The following is a 23,106-nucleotide window of genomic DNA, read 5'->3' as shown; positions in this document are numbered from 1 at the left end:
GGGGGGAGATGACAGCTGGGGGGAGATGACAGCTGGGGGGGAGATGACAGCTGGGGGGGAGATGACAGCTGGGGGGACATACTGTCAGTCTTCACTGGGTGAACAAGTAGGAAGGAAGCAAATAAATTTGTTACTCAAAGTCTACACATCACGCCTACTTTCTCTGGGCAGATAGAGTCCTGGAAAATGTATTAAGCACTTGTAGGGGGCTGGAGCAATGGCTTAGGAGTTAAGAGCATTGACTGAACTTCCAGGGGATGAGGGTTCATTTCCCAGCACCCACATGGCAACTCACCATTGCCTAACTCCAGTTTCAGGAGATCGGATGCCTCTTCTGGCCTCTCTGGGTACGTGTATTCATGTGGTGGACAAATATTTCCCCCACATACACATGCCATCGATATTTGTTTATTTACAAAGAACACTTCAAAAACAGAAAACAATGGCTGTCACTGTTCCGACCTAATATCTACCAACTGCTGAGCTTCTACAGCTACTAATCCTCGCGAGTGCAGATTCCAGGCCGTTTCCCTGCTTTTCACATCAGCCACTGGGATTCCACACCCCAGTATCGCAGGAGCCCATACAGATGGCTGTTCTCACACAGAGCCTGTGTTTAAGGCTTCACTTTACCAGGGTTTCAGCCAGATTCCCCAGGCCCAGCCCAGAGGTTCTGAAGTCACTCTGCTTTAAAAACCCCCCTTAACTTTCTCAGGGTTCTTACAAGAACACCCCACATCCAGCTCAGGTTGCTCAGAGCCCTGCCCACTGGCCCCATGCTGCCTTAACAAGACAAGACCCAGGGCAGCAGAGAACCAGTCCTATCTCATCTCTGGCATTATAATTGGTTTGTTGTGATATTTTGATTCCATTCTGAAAATAAAGCTTGCTTTGAATCAGAGGGGGGAGCTAGCCACTAGCTGACCAAAATTAACCATAGAGGTTTGGAGGACTGTGGATAGATAGGAGACTGGCAGTTATAAGGTGGGACTGAGAGAGGGTCTCAGCCCCTTTGGAGGGAGGAACAGAAGAGGTAGGAGGCCACTGGTGGCTTTTCGGCAGCTTCTCTGACCATTCAGGTTCTTACCCGTCAACGTCTAGTGCGTTGGGGTCCCTGGGTAAGGGTCTCGTGCAAATCAGAACACAGGGGATGCAGAGTGTGAACAACTGCATATCAAGCTTTATTTTGTATGGCTTTTATACAGACTAAAAAGCATTACCTCAACTCTGAAACCCCACACCCCCTTACTAACGTACATGGTCAAGAGAAACTCTTGCCTCTCCTTGCAAGAAACAATACCTCAATTAATAACAGTAATAAAAATGAAAAGAAGTACATAGAAACAAGGCAACATGTATACAGGAGCAAAGCACTCCTTTGTAACTGGTAGAGCGTGTAGAATTGAGCTCAAAGGCCACTTCCCTATCCAGGGTACAGATTCTGACAGAACGTTTGAGAAATGGGCAGAGAAAGTTTGCTTTCATCTATGCTTGGTTTGCCAAGCAACCGTTTCCCAGGTTCGTCTCATCTGTCCCAGGAGGAACCTGCACTCTAAGCCAGTTCTGTGTCTCCACATACCCCAATATCTGACTCCCAATTTCATTTATTGATAAAGAGTAATTAGTTAACCGCTTCATTGGCTAGAGACTGAGCCTGCACTGAAGATGCTGGGACCACCAGGCTCTAAGGAAGAGGATCCTCAGCAGGAAGCCCCAAACTCCCAGTCGAGAGCATTCCACCTAGCAGGCCTGCCTTTGGGGATTCCTGGGCTCATCCTGGCCACAACCATAGGGAATCCAGAGCAAACCCATTTCTATCCATCTGTGTTTGGCCGCGAGGTAGTGGCCTACCATAAAAGTTTCAGCACATCTATCTCTGGCCTTGGATCCTTGGCATCCCCTCTTGAATCTGTTTCTTCCTCCCAGAATTCAGTCCTGTCTTCCCCGCCTACCCAAGTTCTGCCCTATCAACTAGACCAGGCCAGTTTCTTTATTAACCAATGAAAGCAACACAAAGACAGAAGGACCTCCTACACCAAACCATGGAGATGTGAGCCTCACCCGGTGGCAGATCAAGGTTCTGGGGCTTGCAGGTCAGCAGCAGCAGTCCATCCCCTGACAGAGGTTCCATGGTCTCCATGAGATCCCTGAGTCCCCCTCACCAACAGACTGCTGACACCAAGTGGGGAAGCTGAAGCTGCTACCTCAGTCCTCTCAGCACACAGTATGCCTGCACCTCTCACAGTTCCAGGTCAAGGCATCCCTCACGATTATTCTGCATCATTGGTCATTCTGGGTTTCCTGGAGCCTCCTGCCACAGCCTGGCCTTGGGAGAGGTGTCCCCATGGCTGAAGATCCCCTCCAGTATATCAAGGGCCCTGCAGCAGATCTGAGGAAAGCTTAGACCCATGAAATCCTGGAGCAGGATGCAGAGATGGCAGCATTGCACTCAGGAATCCATGCTAGATGCAAGCGAGCACTTCTCAAAGCAGGAGATTCAACACTTAGCTACTGTCGAGCTTCTAAGAAGCCTGCCCAACCTCTTGGCCCTCAAGAATGTTCACATTCACTGATTTCCTGGGTCGCAGTATTTACCACAAGCTTCAAAAGCCTGAGCCAATGCTGTGTGATCTGTTGTTTAAGGTACTACAAGGAATCCATTAGTAAGCCATCATATCTGTATTTTCTCCATCAATATTGGGTGGCAATAAGTTAGCCCAAGGACGTGAAAGGAATAAAAGCCAGACTGTTAGCGGACTTATATTTGATCACACTAAGGGCAAGCCTAAGAGGACACTGCGTGTATTGGCAATCAGAGGGGCTCAGGGCCTAAGAGGACACTGCGTGTATGGGCAATCAGACAGGGCTTCACTGTCTCTTGGAGTTGGTGGGGGGGGGGGACAGAGAAGCAGAAGCAGAGAGACAGGCGTGTGTGCTGTGCAGATTCCAGCCCATTTCCCTGCTCTTCCCATCAAATTTGTAAGTGCAGGCGCAGGCACCCAAAGAGCGTTCTTTTATCTTTATGATCCGAGTCCACAGAAACGAAGCAGTGGTCCCAGGGCAGACGTAGTAAAATATTCAGCTTCCAGGTCTGAGTCCCCTCTTGGAAACATCCCAGAGTGGCTGGCTGGTGGCTCGCTGACTCTTTCCTCCCAGTGCCGAGAGGATCGACCTATGAGCCTGCAGGCTCACCCAGGTGCACGTTGTTTTCCAGGGAAGCTCAAAGTCCCCCACAGACTCAACATTCTTTTTCAGTAAGAGGTGATATAAAGGCACCCGAAGCCTTTGGAGTAAAGCCATCGGCAGCTGGGCACCCATGCTGTGTAGTAACTGCAGGGGCACAATGATCCAGCTCTGGCCATGCCATGTAGCCAGTCTCCCCGAGTGGTTCCCAGACATCCCCTAGCTCACCTACATGTGGTCCACATAGCTTTGTATATGTCCTCCGGTTCCTTCCATACAGTTGGGCACGGTCTCTTTCCTTGTTGCTGCAGGACCCCTTTGTCACCAGCGTTGAAAGCCCTCGGTCGTATGGGAGACACTATCCTAATGTAGAGAATTTACCCCGTGCAGGCGCACCCTAACAAAGTCTTTCCATTCACGGTAAAAGAGCCTCTCAGTATGGATTAAAATACAGTGTAGCTGGTGACTGTCTAGCTTCAGATCTACTGGTCAGATAATGGTTGGCAGGTAGAAACTGTCTGTGGTGTTGGAGAAACAGTCCAATGATATTTAAATAACAGAACACATAGATAGATAAAAGAAAAGCACATTAGTCTCAGGGAGGGGACTGATTTGCCCTGGGGTGAATTTGTGGCACATGGGATCTCTGTCTTTGGTTTGGACACATCTTCCCTAGGCTATGGAGGTCCAGCACTCAGGAGGCAGAGGCAGGTGGATCTCTGTGAGTTTGAGGCCAGCCTGGTCTACGGAGAAAGCTCCAGGACAGCCAGGGCTGTTAGATAGAGAAATCCTGTCTTTGAAATTACAAAAGAAGAAAAAGTGTGGCTGTGCTCTTATACTCTTGAGAGCTTGGTTATCAGCACCAGGCCGGAGCTGGGCCTGCTGATGTCACATAGCAGGAGGGGATCCCAAGCCTCACCCTCTCAGGATAAAAAGGCAGTCAATGGTTGCTGGGGATGGAAGACGTTCTTTTCCTGTGGTAGCTGCTGCTGTTGAGGCTCCCCTGCGCCTGTAAAGGAACCTGAGCAAACATGCCAGGCCTCTAAAGAGAGAATGCGAGTGTGTGGTGCGGGGGGGGGGGGGGGGGGGGGGGGGGGGGGGGGGGGGGGGGGGGGGGGGGGGGAATGCGGCTATTGATAACACGGAGAACCAAAGGGAGGACTTTTCCTAGTTTTTAACGGAGATTGTGGTGTTTTCTCCCCTTTTGTGCTAGTGATCGAATGTTAAGATAGAATCAGTAAAAGCCAGTGAATGGAAGTAAACGGAGGAGACAGAGCTGCACGCGGAGGGCTGAGTCCAGAGAGAGTGGGGTCCAGGTAACCATGAATGAAGTACAGGGTATGGGGAACCCTTGCTTTCTAACTTCCTTTGACACCATAGAGGCCACGGGCAGGGCACCTACCAAGCAGCCTTAGGCGAGTTCAGCCCGGAGGTAGAGTCTGGTGTGAGTGAGAAGCTGACTGTCATTGTGTGGTCTGAGAGATGAAGGACAGGCCATCTTTGCTTCTGAAACTCAGACCCGCTAGCAAAAGGCTTATTGGTGGATTCTAACCAGAGAACTTGAGAGACTGAGGCCAGACAGAGTTCTCACTTCACCATGTTTTATATAAAATAGACATTTACATAAATTTTGTTTTTGAAAGACTTAGGCAAAGTATACAGTCAGACTTCAACAGAGAAGTATTTTAAGCAGCGAGAATAACACAGGTGTACATATACATACAACCAACCAAAATAGAACACTGAGCGGTGGGAAGAGACCAAGGTCCGGACAGCAAACACAGCGACTTCCACACGTCCCTGGCTTCTATGGACACCTCGGGTCCCTAGGAGAGGGTGTCATCTTTTCTCCCAGGAAGGTGACAGGGTGACCGTACGAACGTTAAGCACAACTGGAAGACTTACTATTGTCATGTTAGCACACTTGGGCAGCCTAGTCTTCCCAGGGTCGCTTGTCTGTGTTTTGTTGTGTTTGTTAGTAAGAACCGTCAGGAATAAGATCATTGTTTTGACGGATGTGTCGTGCTTCTAAATGCATTTTGGAGGCTCGTGGTATCCTGGGGGCCACTGGACGAGACAGTGCTCCATGAGGAGGGACAAACTCTACCTAGGTGTGGACTTACCTGCCCTAGTGAGGTGACTTCCTGGACTGATGCCAGAACTAGAACTCTGAAGCGCCGATCTCGAACTAGTGCGCCCCCACAATGGGCCAGCAGCTAAATCATCCCCAAAGGGTATGCACGGTAGGAACTTCCAGGCTCGCTACCAATATTTATCCTGTGTCCCTGACCAGGAGGAGACATCCTGGACCTCTGCATGCGGACATTTCCGGTTAGGAATGACTGGCAGCCTGTATTTTCACTCAGACCAGGACTGTGTTTTGTAAGGTGCTAGTATTATTTTGTCTTTTTTATATGCCCTGATGGCTTTACCCAGAAAATCACTGGTGATGAAAATGTTTTAATATGAACCAATTGATGGCTCCAGTTATCCTATCCATCCTGTTTTGTACTTGATTACTTTATCTCCTCCCTCAGAACAAAGAACTCACAGAAACAAAAGTATTAGAAGAGTTTTCAGAATGATACAGCAAGCTTTGCATTGAAAACCGAGAATAATGGTAAGAATTATAATATTTTCGGTATTGGTTTCTGGTACTCTAAAATCTTAGCTTGCACAGCTGCGGTCTGAAAGGTGTGACAGGCACCTACACTTTTCAAAGGATGGCATTAGCTGCTTGGTTTTGCTGTATTCGGGTGATGCCAACTAGTGTGACTGGAAAAGAAGACAAAACAACCCTCCTCTACCATAGCTGCATGCCTTTGGCGAATTAGTTCCTAGAGGTTTATTATTCCCCTGGGTGGATCCACACAGATAGGAGCAGGCATTTTTGCCCATGATTCCTTGTCAAAAGGAGTTTTTTTTGTTTGTTTGTTTGGTTGGTTTGTTTTTTTTCAAAACAGGGTCTCTCTGTGTAGCTCTGGCTCTCCTAGAACTTGCTCTATTGTAGACCAGGCTGGTCTCGAATTCACTGAGACCTACCTGACTCTGCCTCTGCCACCCCAGTGCTGCTGGGAATAAAGACGTGTGCCACCACACCCAGCTCATCAAAAACAGGTTTTAGTAAGTGCAGTCAAGAACTAAACAGGAAAGCCCAGGGTCTGTGTGCCAGGCAGAAAGAGGCGATCTCTGTGCCGTGGACACCTTCTAAGAATAAAAAGATATCAGGGTTTTGGTTTGTTTGTGTTGTTGTTGTTGTTTATTTTCTGTCCCTGGCTCTTGCCTGCTGTGTGCAAATGGCATTTTCTAAAGAGAAGGACACATTACAGACCAGCTGCCACCCCTGCCGTCTCTCCCTTTGACACCCAAGCATTTTCTAAAGAGAAGAACACAAACATTTTCTAAAGAGAAGACCAGCCACCACATGCACAAAGCCACCCTACTCAGTCACCTGCCGGTCAGCCTAGGAATGTGATGACCCATCCTTTAGAATTCCTTGGCTCACTTTGGTCCAGTAGCTAGAAATAAAAAATTCATATTCTGCATCTGCTTGGTAGAAGCTGTAAGCCTCATTAAAGCATCAGTCCTATAGGACTTTGCTATCCGCAGAGCACTGGGTCTCAGGGAGTTTGGAAGAATACTCACAGTTCTCCAAGGGCAGCTAGTGTGGAGAGACCCTGGGTAGGGGGGAAGGCCTCCTACCAGCCCAGCTGCTCTGTAATCAGAAGGATGCAGCCTATCTGCTAACAATCACTAGAAACGGGACCTTTGCTTTTTCTCCTCCTCAGTTCGGTCACCTCAGATAGCTTCTGTGGTGTGGTTTGGAATTTTTATTTGGCCTTGTCTGAAAGCTGAAAAATACCTGTGAAATTCTGCTGCAGACTTCAGAAGGGAACCTGCATGCTGATGAACATCAGAAACCTCTCTGCTTTGTGTGACAACCTTCAGAATAAACAAGCCCAGGACTGAGATGTCTCTGGTGGCCAGTAATGGAAGGCTTGCCTTACATGGATGGAGTTCTAGCCCCAGAAACACACAAACAAACAAGGCCCCCAGTCCTCACAAAAGCATCTATTCCCCCATAGTTTTTGCATTTTTGGTTCGTTTGCCTGAGTTCCACCACCTAACCAAAAGACACTAATAACCTGAAACATGTGAATCATTTTGAAAAATACTAATTGAATAATTCCCAAATTTAAAATAAGCCACCGGTCATTCCTATAGCTCCTATGTCAAAGGGCACAAGAATGAACTGCCACTGGGCTTCATGACAAGGGCAGTCTGGGTCTAGATAGGGTAACAGGCAGGACTGACAGGGAATGGTGGGGGAGGGGCTCCGGGGATGAAGGGCTCTATGTGTAACTCAGGAAAGAACCCTGAGAACACCATGCTGGGGCTCAGCCCAGGCACAGCGACTCCTCCTTTTTCCCCAGGGCATGGTGCAGCACTCTGGGACCCAAGAACAAATAAACGAAAAAACCCTCAGAATAATTTAGCTGAGGCCGGAGCTCAGCCGGAAAGTGCTTTGTGGAGTTCTCAGCACCAACAATAACGACAAGGACTGCGATGTCAGAATCGCCAGCAGAGGATCTGCGTGCACTAAGCCAGCTCCACCCCTAGGTTTCAGAAAGAGCTCTCCAGTCACTCACAGAGCAAAGCCTGCTGGTGGTAAACCAGCTGCGTTTTCACAACAAGCCAGGCTCTTCGTTTCTACGTAAAAGGAGGACTCCCACGCATTATCTCATGTGACAAGGACCAAACAGCCTGTTACAAGATACACTCGACAGCTTTGAGAAAACACTTCGCGACTGACTTTCTCCCAGGCAACCTATCTACCAAGGAAACTCTCCTTGGCTCATTTAACATCCGAGCCCACAACGCCGGCTGACTTCTCTTCTTTTTAAGCAGTGTGTGTTTTTACTGCTCAGGGAGATGCCAAAGTAGGCAGACAAATGAGGAAGGAGAGAGGCCCCATGTAGCAGCCTCCTAGGCGCCACCTGGCTTTTTCTCCTCAGAAACATTTATGTTACAGTTGCCTTTTTAATTACTCCAACAACTTTACACTGAGACCTTTTGTGGCAATTTACATTAGGCGAAGTTATATCAAACTCTGTGGTTCCATCTGTCCCGTTAGTTTTTAATACACCCATTTTGGTAAATACTGTTCTAAAAAGAGGTACTAAGGTGCTGCCAAAGACCCCTGCTTTCTAAACTAGGGGCTTGGAATTATTTTATAGCAAGCACTATAGAACATATTTTTGACCTTTGATGGAAGAAAATAAGATTCCGGATCAATCTGTGATATATGACCCTGGCAGCCGATTCCAGACATCAGGTGACACAGACACATGCTGGCCCAAGAGCAGGGGAGCACTTGGTCAAATGCCCCCTTTTGAGGGGGTGGAGGATTTGAGACAGGGTTTCTCTGCGTTAACAACCCTGGTTGTCCTGGAACTCACTCTGTGGACCAGGACTGAGATTCATCCGCCTACCTCTGCTTGCCAAGTGTTGGGATTAAAGGTGTGTACCACCACCCCTGGCTTTTAAAATAAGTTTTCAGCCATTTATTTAAACTTACCTGTCAAAAAGAAAAAATAAACTAAAATAACACACAGAAGCCTGCCTCCTGATGCTGGTTCCTCTGGTCTGGCTGTGCAGGTGAGATGTTTGTGTGACACCCACCTTGGCAGCAGGGCCCGGATAACCTTCAGGTTTCTGCTTTCAGTAAGAAGCATCCAGTTTGAAGCAGGTGCTCCAACCCCTTCACTGACTACCCAAACACAGAGCTGACCTGCAATTCCATTAGCTTTAAGTGGCATACAACCAGTATAATTTGGGGCGATTGTTAAAGCTTTCTTATTACGCAGTTTTTATATGATTGGTTTTGAGAGCTGCTATCAAAATGACTATGTACAGAGACAAAGCCACACATGTGGATATATATATTAAATATTTTATAAGTTATACAATAAATAACACTAAAAATAATGTCAAATTATGATTTCAACTTTGCCTTCCTCGTTTTTAAATATAAATATATTTTTTAAAAAACTGTGAATCTAGACTTTAGCAGAGAGTTATAGAGCATTCTCTGTGGAGTCTGCTGTCAGTCACTTGTCTCTTAAGCACAAAATTCCCAGTAAACCTTGAAAGTCAATAAATAGAGCTCTTTTCCCTCAACTCAGTCCGTGAGGAATTCTGCAACACACTGTAAAGGTTCCTCAATGCTCAAATATATCTTTCAAAAATAATAATCTCATGACGTCTTGACCTTAAGAGAATAAAGGCGAGCACTTCTTTAGACTGGCCCTCGAACACTTCCACACAGAATGTACCCCGCACCCCGCCACTCCACGCCTGGGCAGCCAGGGTGGCAGTCTCCTGGTGTACGCACTGAGAAGTTTCAGGGTGGAGACACAACTCTAGTAAGATCTGGAATACAATTTAAAAACATTTCCGTAACAAAACAAGGATGCTGAGCTTTTTCTGTTGTTGTTGTTTTTTGTTTACTGCTCAGGGAGATTTTTCCTGGAGAGATAAAGATACCCACATACAACTCTAGAAGCTCACCCGTGTTTTAGGCACTGAAAAATGTATATCAGAGTGGAATTTAATGTACTTCTCCAAAGGTCCTTAGTGGTACTCTTAGGGGATATTAGACCAAGCCCAGCGATCAAGTGCTCTGCTCCCATGCCTTCACAAGACAACCAAAGCTCTTCACCCACTCTGGACTCCCCCACGGGCCGACTTCAGAGGAGGCTGTCTCCTCTGTGTTTCTGGGCCACCATGACGACCATATCTGCATCCTGGGGACTGGGAGTGACACAGACGAGCCCAGAAAGCACACACGTTACTTCCCTTCCCTGCACACTGCCTGTTCCCCTTTGTCTTCCTGGAAAACAACCCTAGCAGCAGGGTCACCAGCAGCTGTCTCCCTGTGCCACCAGGAGGCAGAGCCTGCTGTGTGAGCAAGGCCTCTCTGTCTTCTTTCAGCCTGCTGAGTCCCTAGTGACTGTGTCCCAGGAGCTGCTAGGTCTGGTCTCTTTCTCGGACTTCCTGTAACCGTCTCTCCAGGCGATCCAGCTTGGCTAGATTCTCCTTCAGCAGCTTGCTGTCTGGGACCAGCCTCAGGGCTCTCTCATAATAGGCCCTGGCAGACACGTAGCTTCCCTGGAAGGTGAGGGGCAGAAAGAAAGACTGCTCAGCACACTCCTCTGAGGAGAGAAACTCCCCTCCCCATCATGCCCTTCCCCCGACTGCCAGTTAAGGGGCCCTAAGGAGACCTTCTCTGTGGATCTTTTTATCTTTATCTCTTGGGATGATCTATGGGAATCCATCTGTAAGAACCAGACCAGCTGGAGAATGTGGAGGCTCATAGCTACACCACAAGTGTAAATGGCAGAAACACAGATTTCAGCTTCTTAGTATGGAGGAGACTGTCATGCTGTTGCGTTCTCAGGAGGTTAGCGCTGGTCTGTGGTTCTTTGTAAACAAGTAGGCTTGGGGTTGGGGGTGGGGAGGGATGTTGTAATAGGAGCTGCAGGGCTGCGTCCCCAGCACCCTGGCCACCTGGCTAGCTTATGCCCTGAAATAACAACACACAAACTGTATTCTTTTAAACACTGCTTGGCCCATTTCTATCTAGTCTCTTCTAGGCTAATTCTCATGTATTAATTTAGCCCATTTCTAATCATCTGTGTAAGCACCCCAAGGTACGCTTACTAGGAAGATTCTAACCTACGTCCATCCTGGGTCGGAGCTTCATCGCGTGTGCCTCAGAGAGCAGAGCTATCGGGAGAGCGGAGCATGGCGTCTCTGCTCCAGAGAGCAGAGCTGTTGAGTCTGAGCTCACTTCCTCTTCCTCCCAGCATTCTGTTCTGTTTACTCCTCCCACCTTGTTTTAACCTATCAGGGCCAAGCAGTTTCTTTATTGCTTAACCAATGAAATCAACAGATTGATATGACACTCCCACATCAGAGGGAGAGCAGTAATTAAACAGACATTCATTTATCTTTTTAGTGTTATTCCCAGATCTGCTGAGTCTCCCCAAAACCAACAAAGTGGCAGAATCCCCGTATGTAAAAACAAAGAGCCTTTATTCTTATGCAAGTTCAAATTTGACTCTCCGTGTGTCCAGCACACTGGCTCAATCAGAGAGCCCTCAGCTGGGGTAGTTTTTTTTTTTTTTTAATAATAGCAGAAGTTGGAGTGAAGGATTTCCAAGGTTCAGGACCCCTGATTGGCTGACATTTGGATAGGGGGGTCCAGGTGAAAAGCGATGGGTGTGTGCTGGCAGGTGATCCTATCTACAACAGTTGGAATGTTGAGAATCTCCTTTGGGTGCTCTGCCCTGGTGGTACATGGGTGGTCTCAGACTGTGGTCTTTCTCAGAACAGGCATTGCCTCAGGGTAAACTACTGAGACTCACACCCATATTGAGCTTGCCATGGCTGGGCCCTACACTTAGTTTGCTCTAATGTTAGACTTAAAACTCAAAAGCCCCCTTTGCCTAATGCAAGTTTTACACGATGAAAGACTTGATTGATAGAAGAACTTGGGGCTGGAGAGACAGCTCCACGGTTGAAAATACTTGCTCTTTCAGAGGACCCCAGAGTAGGATAGAGGGGGCTGGTGACATTCACAGCACACATGATGGCTTATAACCGTCTCTAACTCCTCCAGTTCAAGGGATCTAACACCCTCTTTTGACCTCTGTGAGCACAACATGCATTTGGTGTACATACACACAGGCAAAAACTCATACACATAAAATAAATAAATCTTTAAAAAAATTAAAGATGGACTCAGGTTTATCTCGTAGCCAGGGTACACAGTGAAAAGTACCAGCTAGACACTCGCGGCAGGAGGGAAGAAGGAAGGTGACCTCTGACCTGTTGAGTACACCTGTTCGCACTTCTGTCAACCCTCATCTGCTCAATAATACATGTGCCTGGACTCAGACGGTCACAGACCACTGGTCACAGTCGGTAGCTTTTCCTAGTCCCTGTTCTACAGCCTGATGTACATCTTCCCCCCTGTTCTACAGCCTGACATACATCTCCCCTCCCCCCCCCCATTCTACAGCCTGACGTACATCATCTTCCTCCTCTGCTGCGGCCTTGCCGAGCTGAGTCCTGCAGAGCCCTAAGACCCAGACTGTTACAGAGCTTCCGCTGCTGTGTCCTCTGCTCACAAGGTCTGGGAAGCTCACGAGACTCGCGGGACTCCCCCCTCTCTGAGGCTACACAAACAGCGAAGAGTTTCTGGAGGTTGAGGAGGGAGACTCAGGTGGCTGAGACTTGTGAAAGTTGGGCGGGTGTTGAGTTGGGCAGGTGTTGTAATATGAGCGGCAGGGCTGTGTCCCCGGCACCCCGGCCGCCTAGCTAGCTTATGCTCCGAAATAACAACACACAAACTGTATTCTTTTAAACACTGCCTGGACCATTAGTTTCAGCCTCTTAACCCATTTCTAATAATCTATATAGCACCATGAGGTGTGCTTACTGGGAAGATTCTAGCCTACGTCCATCCTGGGTTGGAGCTGCATGCGTCTGCCTCAGAGAGCAGAGCTATCGTGTCTGCCCGGGAGAGGGGAGCATGGCATCTCTGAGCTCACTTCCTCTTCCTCCCAGCATTCTGTTCTGTTTACTCCTCCCACCTATGTTTTAACCTATGAGGGCCAGCCAAGCAGTTTCTTTATTTTTTTAACCAATTACCTTCCTCCATCAGGCAGGTAGCTCTGGAGACACAGCTGAGATGGGCGTCAGTGATGCAGGTGTTTCTGAGTCACACACACTCCTGGACTTAAGACTCTTTCCTTGGTCTGCCCTATTTGGGGCATAGATGTTTACACCGACCCCAGGAAGCTGTACAAATTCTTCCCATTCTAAAACAACAAATTGACTTTCCATCATCCTCAGCTGCAGCTCCTATGTGGGTGGACATCAGAGGTGTTCTAACTTTCAATCACTATTTAAAACAACACCTCGAGCTAGCAGCTAATGCTTACCAAGGTGTAAGTATCTTCCTACAAGTGTATGTGTGTGTCAAGAGCTGGGTGCTGCCTGACAGGATCTAGAGTGACCCTATCAGTCTCCGACCCACTTTCTGGTTCTCATGGTGGTTATGTGTGCAGCTGGTGTAAGAGGGTGTGGAAATGCTGGAAATGAAGGAGGAACTGTACACTGAGAAGCCAGCGCCGGCTGGGTAGGAGACAGTTATATCTGACAGTCAATGCTGATGAAAAAGGCCAAACTGACTCGGAACAAGGAGCCCAGTTCTGCTGCATTACAGCTTTGTTAACTCTGGCATCCTCCTCTGAGCCTCTGATTTCTGTTAAGCCTGGTGTATATCTGGGCACTTGAATGTTTGTGGACCCAAGAGCTCGCAAGATACTCCACAAAGTGGGCCCTCAAGCTACTCTGAATTCAGGCCTCATCCTTAACCTTAGTATAGTCTCAGATCACTGGATTTCCACCTTTTTGCACAAAATCTAGTTTTCCCTTTCTCCCTCAAATTGTTCTTTTCTTGATTAAACTGTTAACCCCGTTGTTTTTAAAAGTTATATCCCTTAAGTCAATGACTCTAATTCTGCTATGTAGGAACTAGAATGATCTGATTTCCAGAACTGAATTTTAGTTAATTAAGACTAAAATCCACCAGTCCTACCAGACACACTGCCTATGCCCAGTTGCCGTGGCCAGTCCCTGCTACTTGCACAGTGAAGAAAGAAACAGAGCATACTCAGCATCCCAGAGAGTTCACTAGACAACAACATTCTGAGAAGCATGGACAACTACCATGAAACCATGTTGAAATTACTTTGAGATATGGCTTGGATGATGGTCTCCTAATGGAGTTTGAAATTCCATCTTATGTAAAAGTTCAAGGAACATACCAGAGAGAGAAAAAGAACATCCCTCATCCCCAAATGCAGAATGTTCTGACACTTCTGAACAGACAAGATAGCGTAAGTAGAGGATTCTGTCGCTGACCTCGTGGAATGGCCTACCTGTCAAACGGCAGGCACGCTAAAAATATCCTGTACGCTGACAGCAGGGACTTCACATAAGTGCGGACGTGAGAGGTGGAGGGAATTCTGCAGTTGGACGCGACTGTCCACACCTGAGGCACTTTGGGTCACAGCACTGACCTTAGACACCTTGTGTGATTGTGTCCTCTCTGCCTACGACGGCCACAGCCTTCAGTGTCTTTCCCCCATCTCCTATGCCACCTCCTTGCAAAGTCCCACCCTTCACCTCCATAACCCTAGGAGGCCTACACTCCCCAGGGCCAGGATGGGTGACATTGTGACCAACACTCCTTGCAGAAGATGCAGGAAGTTCAGGATTGTTCCTGCACGTCCACAGTGACAACCCTGGACTGTTCTGGTGGTGCCAGAAAGACCACAGCCAAGCTGTGCCCACCACATACATTTATATCAGATCACATTATTCAAATAAACCCACAGAATTGCTCAGCGGGGAGTGTGGGTTTCCTATTGCTCAGGCTAATCCACGACGCCTGCTGTGGCAAAGCCTCATTGTTTCAAATAAATATCAATTACGTTTGAAAACAATATACTCAATAGATCTTTCTTCAGTCTCCAGAGCTCTGTCCTGCGAATATACAGCCCTGAGTTCAGATACATAATAATTATGCTATTTTCTCTTTTGAATGCTCTTGGGTATATCCTCTCTACTTCTTCAGATTAACAACTGAACTTTAATTTCTGGTATATTCCATCTGAGAAAATTATACATTATTTAAAAAAAACTGGTAAATATCTAACTTAAATATAGAATGTTGCACTAATCTCCAGAAAGGCCACTCTGTTTCCCAGCTAGGTGTTGCTAACATTCCATGGTACTGCTCGGACCAGAGAGTGGGTCTGTGACTGAGCTATAATAACATCCTTACATTCTGTGCGATGAGGTGTATGTTGTCTGGCTGCCCGCATAGTCCAGCCGTGAGTCCTCAGGTGCCCACGGGAGGAAAACTCTGGCCGGCCTCTTAGAAATCCTCACCACTCCAGTGTCAGTGTGAGAGAAGCCTGGGGGCAAGTTAGCTCAACAAGTCAGACCACGCTGTCTCTGTGAAAAGTTCTCCAAGGGCCTGAGCTTCCACCACCTCCTCTCACCTTCTCTGAGCATCCAGGCTGCCTACTCACCCTTTCCAAACCTGCCAGGCACCCTCAGCCTCAGACCTCTGCGTGTGCTCTGTGTGTCCACATGACCTCTGCGTGTGCTCTGTGTGTGTCCACATGACCTCTGCGTGTGCTCCGCGTGTGTCTACATGACGGAACCCTTTAGATCCCTACAGGAGCTGCTCTCAGATCCCCATCAGTGCCCTCTCTCCTTTCCCTTTCCTCTTCACATGCACTTCACAATCTGACATGTTTTAGGCATGTATCATATACACATGTGTGTACTACATGTGTGCATACTGCCTGCCACCCTGGACTAGAACACGGGTTCCACTAGGACAGGAGTCTCTATCTTGTCTGATCGCTCTCACACGCCCAGTGTCTACACATGCACCTGGCACACAGGACGCGTGCTCCACAGAGAGGTCATGAAGATGAACGTATACATGCACGAAGGAATCACGGCACACCTTTGACTTTATTGGCTATAAACAACACCCCACCCAGGGTCACTTTCAGTCATTTTTGGCAGCAAAACTCACCCAAAGTTAGCTTTAGGGGGTGGGGACCAAAGCAGGCAAGTATGTTTTCGACTAAAAGGTTAGGGAATAAAAATGTTTTCAACATGGAGAATAAAGGGGCAGGAGAGATGGCTCAGCAGTGAAGAGTGGATGGTGTTCTTAGAGAAGACCCATATCCGGTTCTCAGCACCCATGCTGGGCATTGTACAAGGTCCATAACAGCAGCTCTAGGGGACCCACCAACACCTGCTTCTGGCCTTGGACGGCACTGCACTAATGTGTATAAACCCACACCCAGAAAAACACATAAGAGAAAACAGGAAATAGTAAAGTGGTACTTAAATTAACAGTCTGGTATTGCCGAGGAGTTGACAAGCTCCACAGGTCTCTGTGTCAGTGCGCACAGACCTCAGCCACTGCTTGATAACTGATGTGGGATCCCCCTCTGTATGCTGACAATATGCTTTATTACCATTGGTTAGTAAAGAAGCTGTTTTGGCCTATGGCAGGGCAGAATATAGCCAGGTGGGAACAGAGAGAGAGAGAGACAGACAGATAGAGACAGAGACAGACAGAGAGAAGGCAGAGTGGAGCAGACACCATGTAGCTGCTGAAGGAGTAACATGCTGTACCGGTAAGTCACAGCCTCATGGCAATACACAGATGAATAGAAATGGGTTAATTTAAGATGTAAGAGCTAGCGAGGAATATGCCTAAGCTATTGGCTAAGCAGTATTGTAATTAATATAGTTTCGGTGTGATTATCAGGTCTGGGTGGCAGGGAAAGAAGGGGCCGCCTCAATTTACTAATGGATTTCCTGTCTGGCTTTACTCTGTTAAGCCATTGGCTGAAACAGTTTTATTCATCAACCAATAAAAGCAGTACCTATACAGAAGGCTCTCTCACATCAGATAACCCTTCTTCCCACATTGGATTTTCCTCGCCATCAGTGGGATCATCGAGTTAGATTTATAAACATTTAAATGGGTCTGTGATTATTCACTATGCGGAGAACACAGTGCTTCTGTATTTGATTTTCAGAATCCTATGTTTTAAGTCTCCAAATGCTTACAAGGAAAGGATGGACCATGGCTTCTGAACCACGGTGGGATGAGAACAGTGAGCTGTGCTCCTACCTGGATGTGCCGGATGCCGCCCATGTTCATCCACGCCTGTGCCTGGTCAGGATCCAGGGTCACGGCAGCTTCATAGCTCTGAGCAGAGAGGGCAAGCTTCATGTTAAGACACGCAACGCATCTAAGGTGCCATAGAACTGTGCCAGTGGCTGCCACATTGAGACCCCGATCGCTAAGGGCCACTCAGGAGGCAGTAAGTTTAGTCTGTCATGGTTTTAGAGCTGATGGTTCTGAAGTGGAGGGGCTGCAAACCCTCAGCGAAGGCAGCTTAGACTCCCTCAGCGACAGCAGCTTACTGCCTAGACTCTCTGCAAACCCTCAGTGACTACAGCTTACCGCCTAGACTCTCTCTGCAAACCCTCAGTGTCTAGAGCTTACCGCCTAGACTCTCTCTGCAAACCCTCAGTGACTACAGTTTACCGCCTAGACTCTCTCTGCAAACCCTCAGTGAAGGCAGCTTACTGCCTAGACTCTCTCTGCAAACCCTTGGTGACGGCAGCTTACTGCCTAGACTCCCTTATCAACTGTGGGATTCATTTACACCTGTAAATTTAATGACAGTTTGGTTTGTCTTACCTCAAAAGCCTCGTCCAGAAGGTTCTGCTCTCTCAGCTGGTTCCCTTTTGTGAAGAAAAGTTCAGATATGACTTTTGGGTCCCTGGGCTTCAGTTGAAGAGCTCTGTCTATGGCCTCGAGTGCCTGCAGCAGAGGGAAGTGTAGGAACCCTAAGTTAGAGTGGCGTTACCCCCCACCCCGGCGCACAGCCTTCGACACACAAAAACACTTTCTACACTCTCATTTTCTCACTGGAATTAATGACCCCCAAAAGACCACCCCCTTATGCCTCGGGCTCCCTATTCATAGATGAGCAAGAATGTAACGTCCTGATCACTTTACAAAAAGGTTGCAGAGTTGCAGTGAGGTTTTCCCTGGTCGCATGTCATGTGGACTGCTGGCCCTTGGTGCCTGCCCCACCCTGCACAAAGACCTTGCTTTGAAGCACAATTCTACCTTTCCGTTTAAACTCCAAAGTTTATCCTAGATAGGACCAAACCCCATTGCTTTCCCGTGTGTGTGTGTGTGTGTGTGTGTGTGTGTGTGTGTGTGTGTGTGTGTAGAGGAGGGTGTGTGCCTGGTCATGTTTGCATCTTGAGCTGAGTGCTCTACCCCCTCCTCCAACTTTTGTGCCTCAGACCTACCCGTGTCTGCTGTCACAGGGTCTTTGTGTTGCTCCTCAGCTGCCCATTTTGTTTGTTGACCTCTTCCTCTCCTCACCCTCCCCTCACACCTCACCATGTGCTTATTCTCAGTGGGATGCTTGGTTTCCCTCTTTCTCAACTCACCAATACATCTGTCTTGACCAATCTCTGCCTCTCTCTCTAAATAAGCTCCCTTAGGACCAGGGTGGCATTTTTCCCATTCTCCCTTACGCCTGGAGTCTACCACAGTGTCCGGCACTTTGCAGGCGTTTAACAAATATTTTCTTGAGCAGGTTATGAATTTTATGATTATGTAATTTTCAACATGCAGATAAAGAGTAACAGTCTGGCAGTTCTGCCTCCCAGGGCTGTCCTGAGGATTGCACCAAACAGCAGACCTTGGAGAGCCAGAGGGCATGCAGAGGTGGGCATGCAGGGGCTGGGTGTGTAGGGGTTGGGCATGCAGGGGATGGGTATGCAAGGATTGGGTATGCAGGGGTTGGGCATGCAGGGGCTGGGCCTGTAGGTATCGGGCATGCAGGGGCTGGGTATGTAGGGGCTGGGTATATAGGGGCTGGGTATGTAGGGGCTGGGCATGCAGGGACTGGGTCCGTAGGTGTTGGGCATGCAGGGTCTGGGCATGCAGGGGCTGGGTATATAGGGGCTGGTATGTAGGGAATGGGCATGCAGGGTCTGGGTATGCAGCGGTCAGGCATGCAGGGTCTGGGTATGCAGGGGTTGGGCATGCAGGGTCTGGGTTTGTAGGGGTTGGGCATGAAGGGTCTGGGCATGCAGGGTCTGGGTATGCAGGGGTTGGGCATGCAGGGGCTGGGTATGTAGGGAATGGGCATGCAGGGGCTGGGTATGCAGGGGTCAGGCATGCAGGGGCTGGGTATGCAGGGGTCAGGCATGCAGGGGCTGGGTATGCAGCAGTCAGGCATGCAGGGGCTGGGTATATAGGGGCTGGGCATGCAGGGGCTGGGCATGCAGGGGCTGGGCATGCAGGGGCATTCCCACTTGCTTTGGCAGCTGAGAGTTTGGGGGCGAGAGCTTCCTTACCTTCTCATGCTGCTCCTGCTTGCTGTAGATGGCCGACAGGAGGCGGTAGCATTCCAGGCATCTGGGTTCCTCTGACACTATGAGACTGGCCATCCTTTCAGCTTCCTGGGTCTGACCCATCACTGCTAAAACCTGTGCCTGCAAAACCAGAGGGCACCGGGCTTAGAAGACACTGGTCACCCCTCAGCAGACAAAGCAACTTCTCCAGAGAGAGTATATCCAAGACATCCCTAACCCCAACACAAAGCATTTTAGAGAGAGCTGAGTGCCACAGCAGAGAGTTCAGCACTTGGCTGTAGACTCCTACATGCATTTAGGTGCCACTGAGACCCACCAAATGGCTTGTGACCCTTCAGGCTTTCTCCGTGTAATAGCCCTGGAACTAGCTCTTGTAGACCAGGCTGGCTTTGAACTCACAAAGATCCACCTGTCTCTGCCTCCCAAGTGCTGGGATTACAGGTGTGCGCCACCACCGCCCAGCTGGTTTGTGACCCTTAGAAAAGTTGGCGGGACATGCCAAGTGGTAGCTCCCTGCCGTCCTGACAGAACACAGTGTTCATAAAAAGGTGACAAATCTGACTTAAGAAGGAAGCGTGAAGTTCCAAACACTGAAATTGAAATGCAGGAGGTGTTAACTATGCTGAATTTGACCACCACACTGCAATCATATGAGCCAATATGCTCATATGTAGGCATCACGTAGGCAGCAAGTTAGAGACAAACTGTCACGCCAGCAAAGACACACCATGTGCTAATAAGCACGCAGACACGTCTGAACATGTGCATGTACACACCTGTCTGATCACACTCATACAGGCAGGAAATAACAAGCAAGTGCACTCAAGTGCCAAAAAATAGTGGATCTGGGTCAAGTGCTCTCGAGGGTTTTATTCCTCGTGTGATGAGCAGTCACATTTCTGCCCTAGAACAACGTCTTCCCTTCACTTACACCTGGGCCACTTCCTCTCCCTCTACTCACCAGGGCCAGGCGGAGATCCCTCTGGGAAGGCTGGAGCGAGACCGCTTCCCGGTACACTTCCAACGCCTCCTTGTGTCGGCCCGTGTTGTAATAGAGTGCTCCCAAAGGTGACAGGACCTCAGCCGTGTGGGCCACCTGGAGGGCGCTGCAGGGAAGGACACACAGATGCTTCTCTGGTGGACTGCACTTAGGCAGAGGCAGGATTGGCCGGTTAGATGCTTGCTTGAACTTACTCAAGGTTATACTGTATCCATGGTGAAGGCCTCCAGCGACCACCAACCTGGCAACCGCACCAACACTGATGGCTGACTTGAAGCCGCAGCCTCCCACCTGTTTCTAGCATTGAGACGGCTGTTTGACCCCAGCCCTGAGCAGTGTGACCTCCCTAGTGGGGAACTCTTCTGAGCACATTACTACACTGTCGCGCTGCTATTCTGGAAGCGAGAGTCTGTTACCTGAACTGTCATCACGTGCTATCATTCTGAAAGCCTGTCTGTCCCAGTAACTAAGACGCCCGCCCGAGAGAAACTACTGACGACTCCAAGAGGCTGGGAAGGCAAGGAGGAGGGACCCACCGTTTGTACCACTCTTCGGCCACGCTGTTTTCGCCCAAGGACCTGTAGAGTCGGCCCAGGTTCACCACGGCCACGTGATGGCTTGGGTTGAGCTGGATGGCCTGCTGGTAGTGAGCCACGGCCTTCTCTGGAGAGCCTGCAGTGGGGTGGGGCGGGAAGAGAGCAGACCACAGGGGTGAGGGGCGTGGCTCCCAGTCTCCCTCCGGGTTGTACGCCAATTCTGGGCATGACAGCATCATACCATTGGGGATGCGGTTTGTGATCAGCTTGGTGTTTGGCCTCTTATGCTTCCACTGCCTAACCTTGGCCCGTCACTGTTCATCAACACTTCCCATGATATTAATAACAATTCGGCACTGATTCTGTTTGAGACAGGCTGTCTGTTTGTTTGCTTAGCTCAAGCCGGCCTGGAAATCACTGTGTAGCCCAGGCTGCCCTTGAACTCGTGGAAATCCCACAGCTTCGGTGGAAGTGTTGTGATGATTGGCGGTTACGTAGTTGAGACATTGGTGCTTATCATTACACACAAAATAGAATGGACGCTGCAGAAAGAACACAGGCCTCAGTAATTTCTAAAGGTCTGTCCCAAGTCACAGGACAAGAGAGGGTGACAGTGCTCAATTGGAAACCCATAAATCACACATTTTATTCAGTGTGTGTGTGTGTGTGTGTGTGTGTGTGTGTGTGTGTTACACACACTCTCCTGTGCATGTGTGCACAGGAAGTCAGAGTGAGATCCTGTGGAAACCAGTGGTTCTCCTTCTTCCATGGAGGTCCCAGGAACCAATGTCAGGTGGTCAGCCTTAGAGGCAGTACCCTTACCCACTGGCCCATCTTGTTGGCCTCAATGGTATGCACTTAATGTGACTGTAAACACAGTGGCTATGTCACCTTGCATTCGCCCCACGTGTATGTTGAAACCCCTCTGCTCACACGGCCTACACAGTGTTCAGGATCCTATTGCCTTGCCCCTTGGGATTTAACAGGTACTTTTTAAAACCACCAAAACAAAACTATCGCTTTACAGACGTAGACGCTAAAGTGCAAAGACCTTAAGAGACTTGGTAACAAGCCCAGGGCAAGGGAGACAAAAGCCAGAGGGAGAACCAAATCTCCCTGATCCGAGAAGGGTCCCCAGAGAAGCTTGCTAGAAACTAGACAAGTGACTGAATCCCAGAACAGCCCAAAGTGTAACTGACCGGACCCACAGGGCTACACATTAATCTTTCCCACACACTCTCTCTGAACACAGGTTTATCTAGGACCATGTCAGAGGGCCTCAGTGGCTTGTCAGAGTTCTTCTCAGAGGGGACTTTTATATGGAGCTACTTGTTGAATTTAAAGGACGAGCTTTAGTTCGGCGGGTGCTCAGCTCCTTACTTTGATGGTGTTATCATCTAATGATCCAGCAGGGGGCGCCACACAGCAATTTATATGGAAAAATAGCTTGCTTTCCCTAGTTGATCCAAATGTAAGCTTATAGTTTATCGAACAGGAAAGCTTCACACATCCTAGAAAATGAAAATCCACTCAAGTGTTCAATATTGGAAAATAATAATCAGACTGAGTTCTCCTGCAGGGCAGACTGTCGTTGGGTCAACAGGAAGTGGAATCTGTGCCCAGTTCCACCAGTGCCACAGGGGACCACGGTGTCGATGGCTAGGATGCATTTCTGGAGTGTACATTGAGGAAACCATTCCAAAGGCTTAGCCAAGCCGGTTACAGACACCAGCCACCATTTGCTGGAGGCAGGTGTGGAGGCAGGCTCTGCACTGAGGAGTGGGGTGGCATCCCTGATAGACAGCCCTATGGATGTGGTGGTAAGAAAGGCAAGGCCACTTCCTGCCCCGGGGAGTTTTCTTACAGACAGGATTCTGAGGTGAACTTGGAGATTTAGGAAAATGTCGGCCCCACAGGGCCACTGGTACTAGAGAGAGAGAGGGGAGTCTCACTCACCAGAGTCAACTAAGAAAACCGCGTAGTTGTTGTGCAGATCTGAGCTGTCTGGGCAGTTCTTTATTCCAGCCTGGTAGACGTCCTCTGCTTCCTTAAATCTTGCCTTTAGCAGAGAACAAAGAAAAACAAAGCTTTATAAAATAAACAGTGCAGGTAAGATTGGGAGTGAGCTGGGAAGGAGGAAACGCTTACTGAGCCTTGATCATACACCAGGGCTTTGCCTGAATCCAAGTCAACACTAAGGGCGTACAAGCACGGGTACGCTTAGTTCCTCTGGTGCGAACACACTGATACGAAGATGTAGCGTCTGGATGGATCCAGACCTGTATGTGGAAGAGGTCTGAGCATGAA

At 48.7% G+C, this 23,106-nt stretch overlaps 1 protein-coding gene across 5 annotated transcripts in view; it reads right to left on the bottom strand.

Annotated features, from left to right (window-relative positions):
• The window catches only part of Tmtc1 (transmembrane O-mannosyltransferase targeting cadherins 1), a 250,868-nt gene that overhangs the window by 26,355 nt on the left and 201,407 nt on the right, over window positions 1-23,106 (bottom strand). For 2 of the 5 annotated variants that reach the window (XM_050126489.1, XM_050126491.1), the window contains exons 14-20: window positions 22,756-22,858; window positions 20,800-20,935; window positions 20,225-20,369; window positions 19,246-19,383; window positions 17,564-17,686; window positions 16,988-17,065; window positions 4,763-10,353 (exon numbers count right to left, since the gene is read on the bottom strand). In XM_050126489.1, coding sequence (XP_049982446.1) covers window positions 10,213-10,353; window positions 16,988-17,065; window positions 17,564-17,686; window positions 19,246-19,383; window positions 20,225-20,369; window positions 20,800-20,935; window positions 22,756-22,858 — 864 coding nt within the window. In that variant the 3' untranslated portion in view covers window positions 4,763-10,212. Of the gene's footprint in view, window positions 1-4,762; window positions 10,354-10,388; window positions 11,089-16,987; window positions 17,066-17,563; window positions 17,687-19,245; window positions 19,384-20,224; window positions 20,370-20,799; window positions 20,936-22,755; window positions 22,859-23,106 lie in introns of those variants that run through there. The other 3 variants (XR_007589317.1, XR_007589318.1, XM_050126490.1) reach the window with 2 other exon arrangements.

The sequence above is a fragment of the Alexandromys fortis genome, unplaced genomic scaffold (genome assembly GCF_014885135.2).
Source record: "Alexandromys fortis isolate MF-2015 unplaced genomic scaffold, M_Fortis_MF-2015_v1.1 scaffold_260, whole genome shotgun sequence".
In the NCBI taxonomy this organism is placed as follows: Eukaryota; Metazoa; Chordata; class Mammalia; order Rodentia; family Cricetidae; genus Alexandromys; species Alexandromys fortis.
The sequence above is the reverse complement of the archived record's forward strand: the minus strand, read 5'-3'. Positions and strand labels throughout refer to the sequence as shown.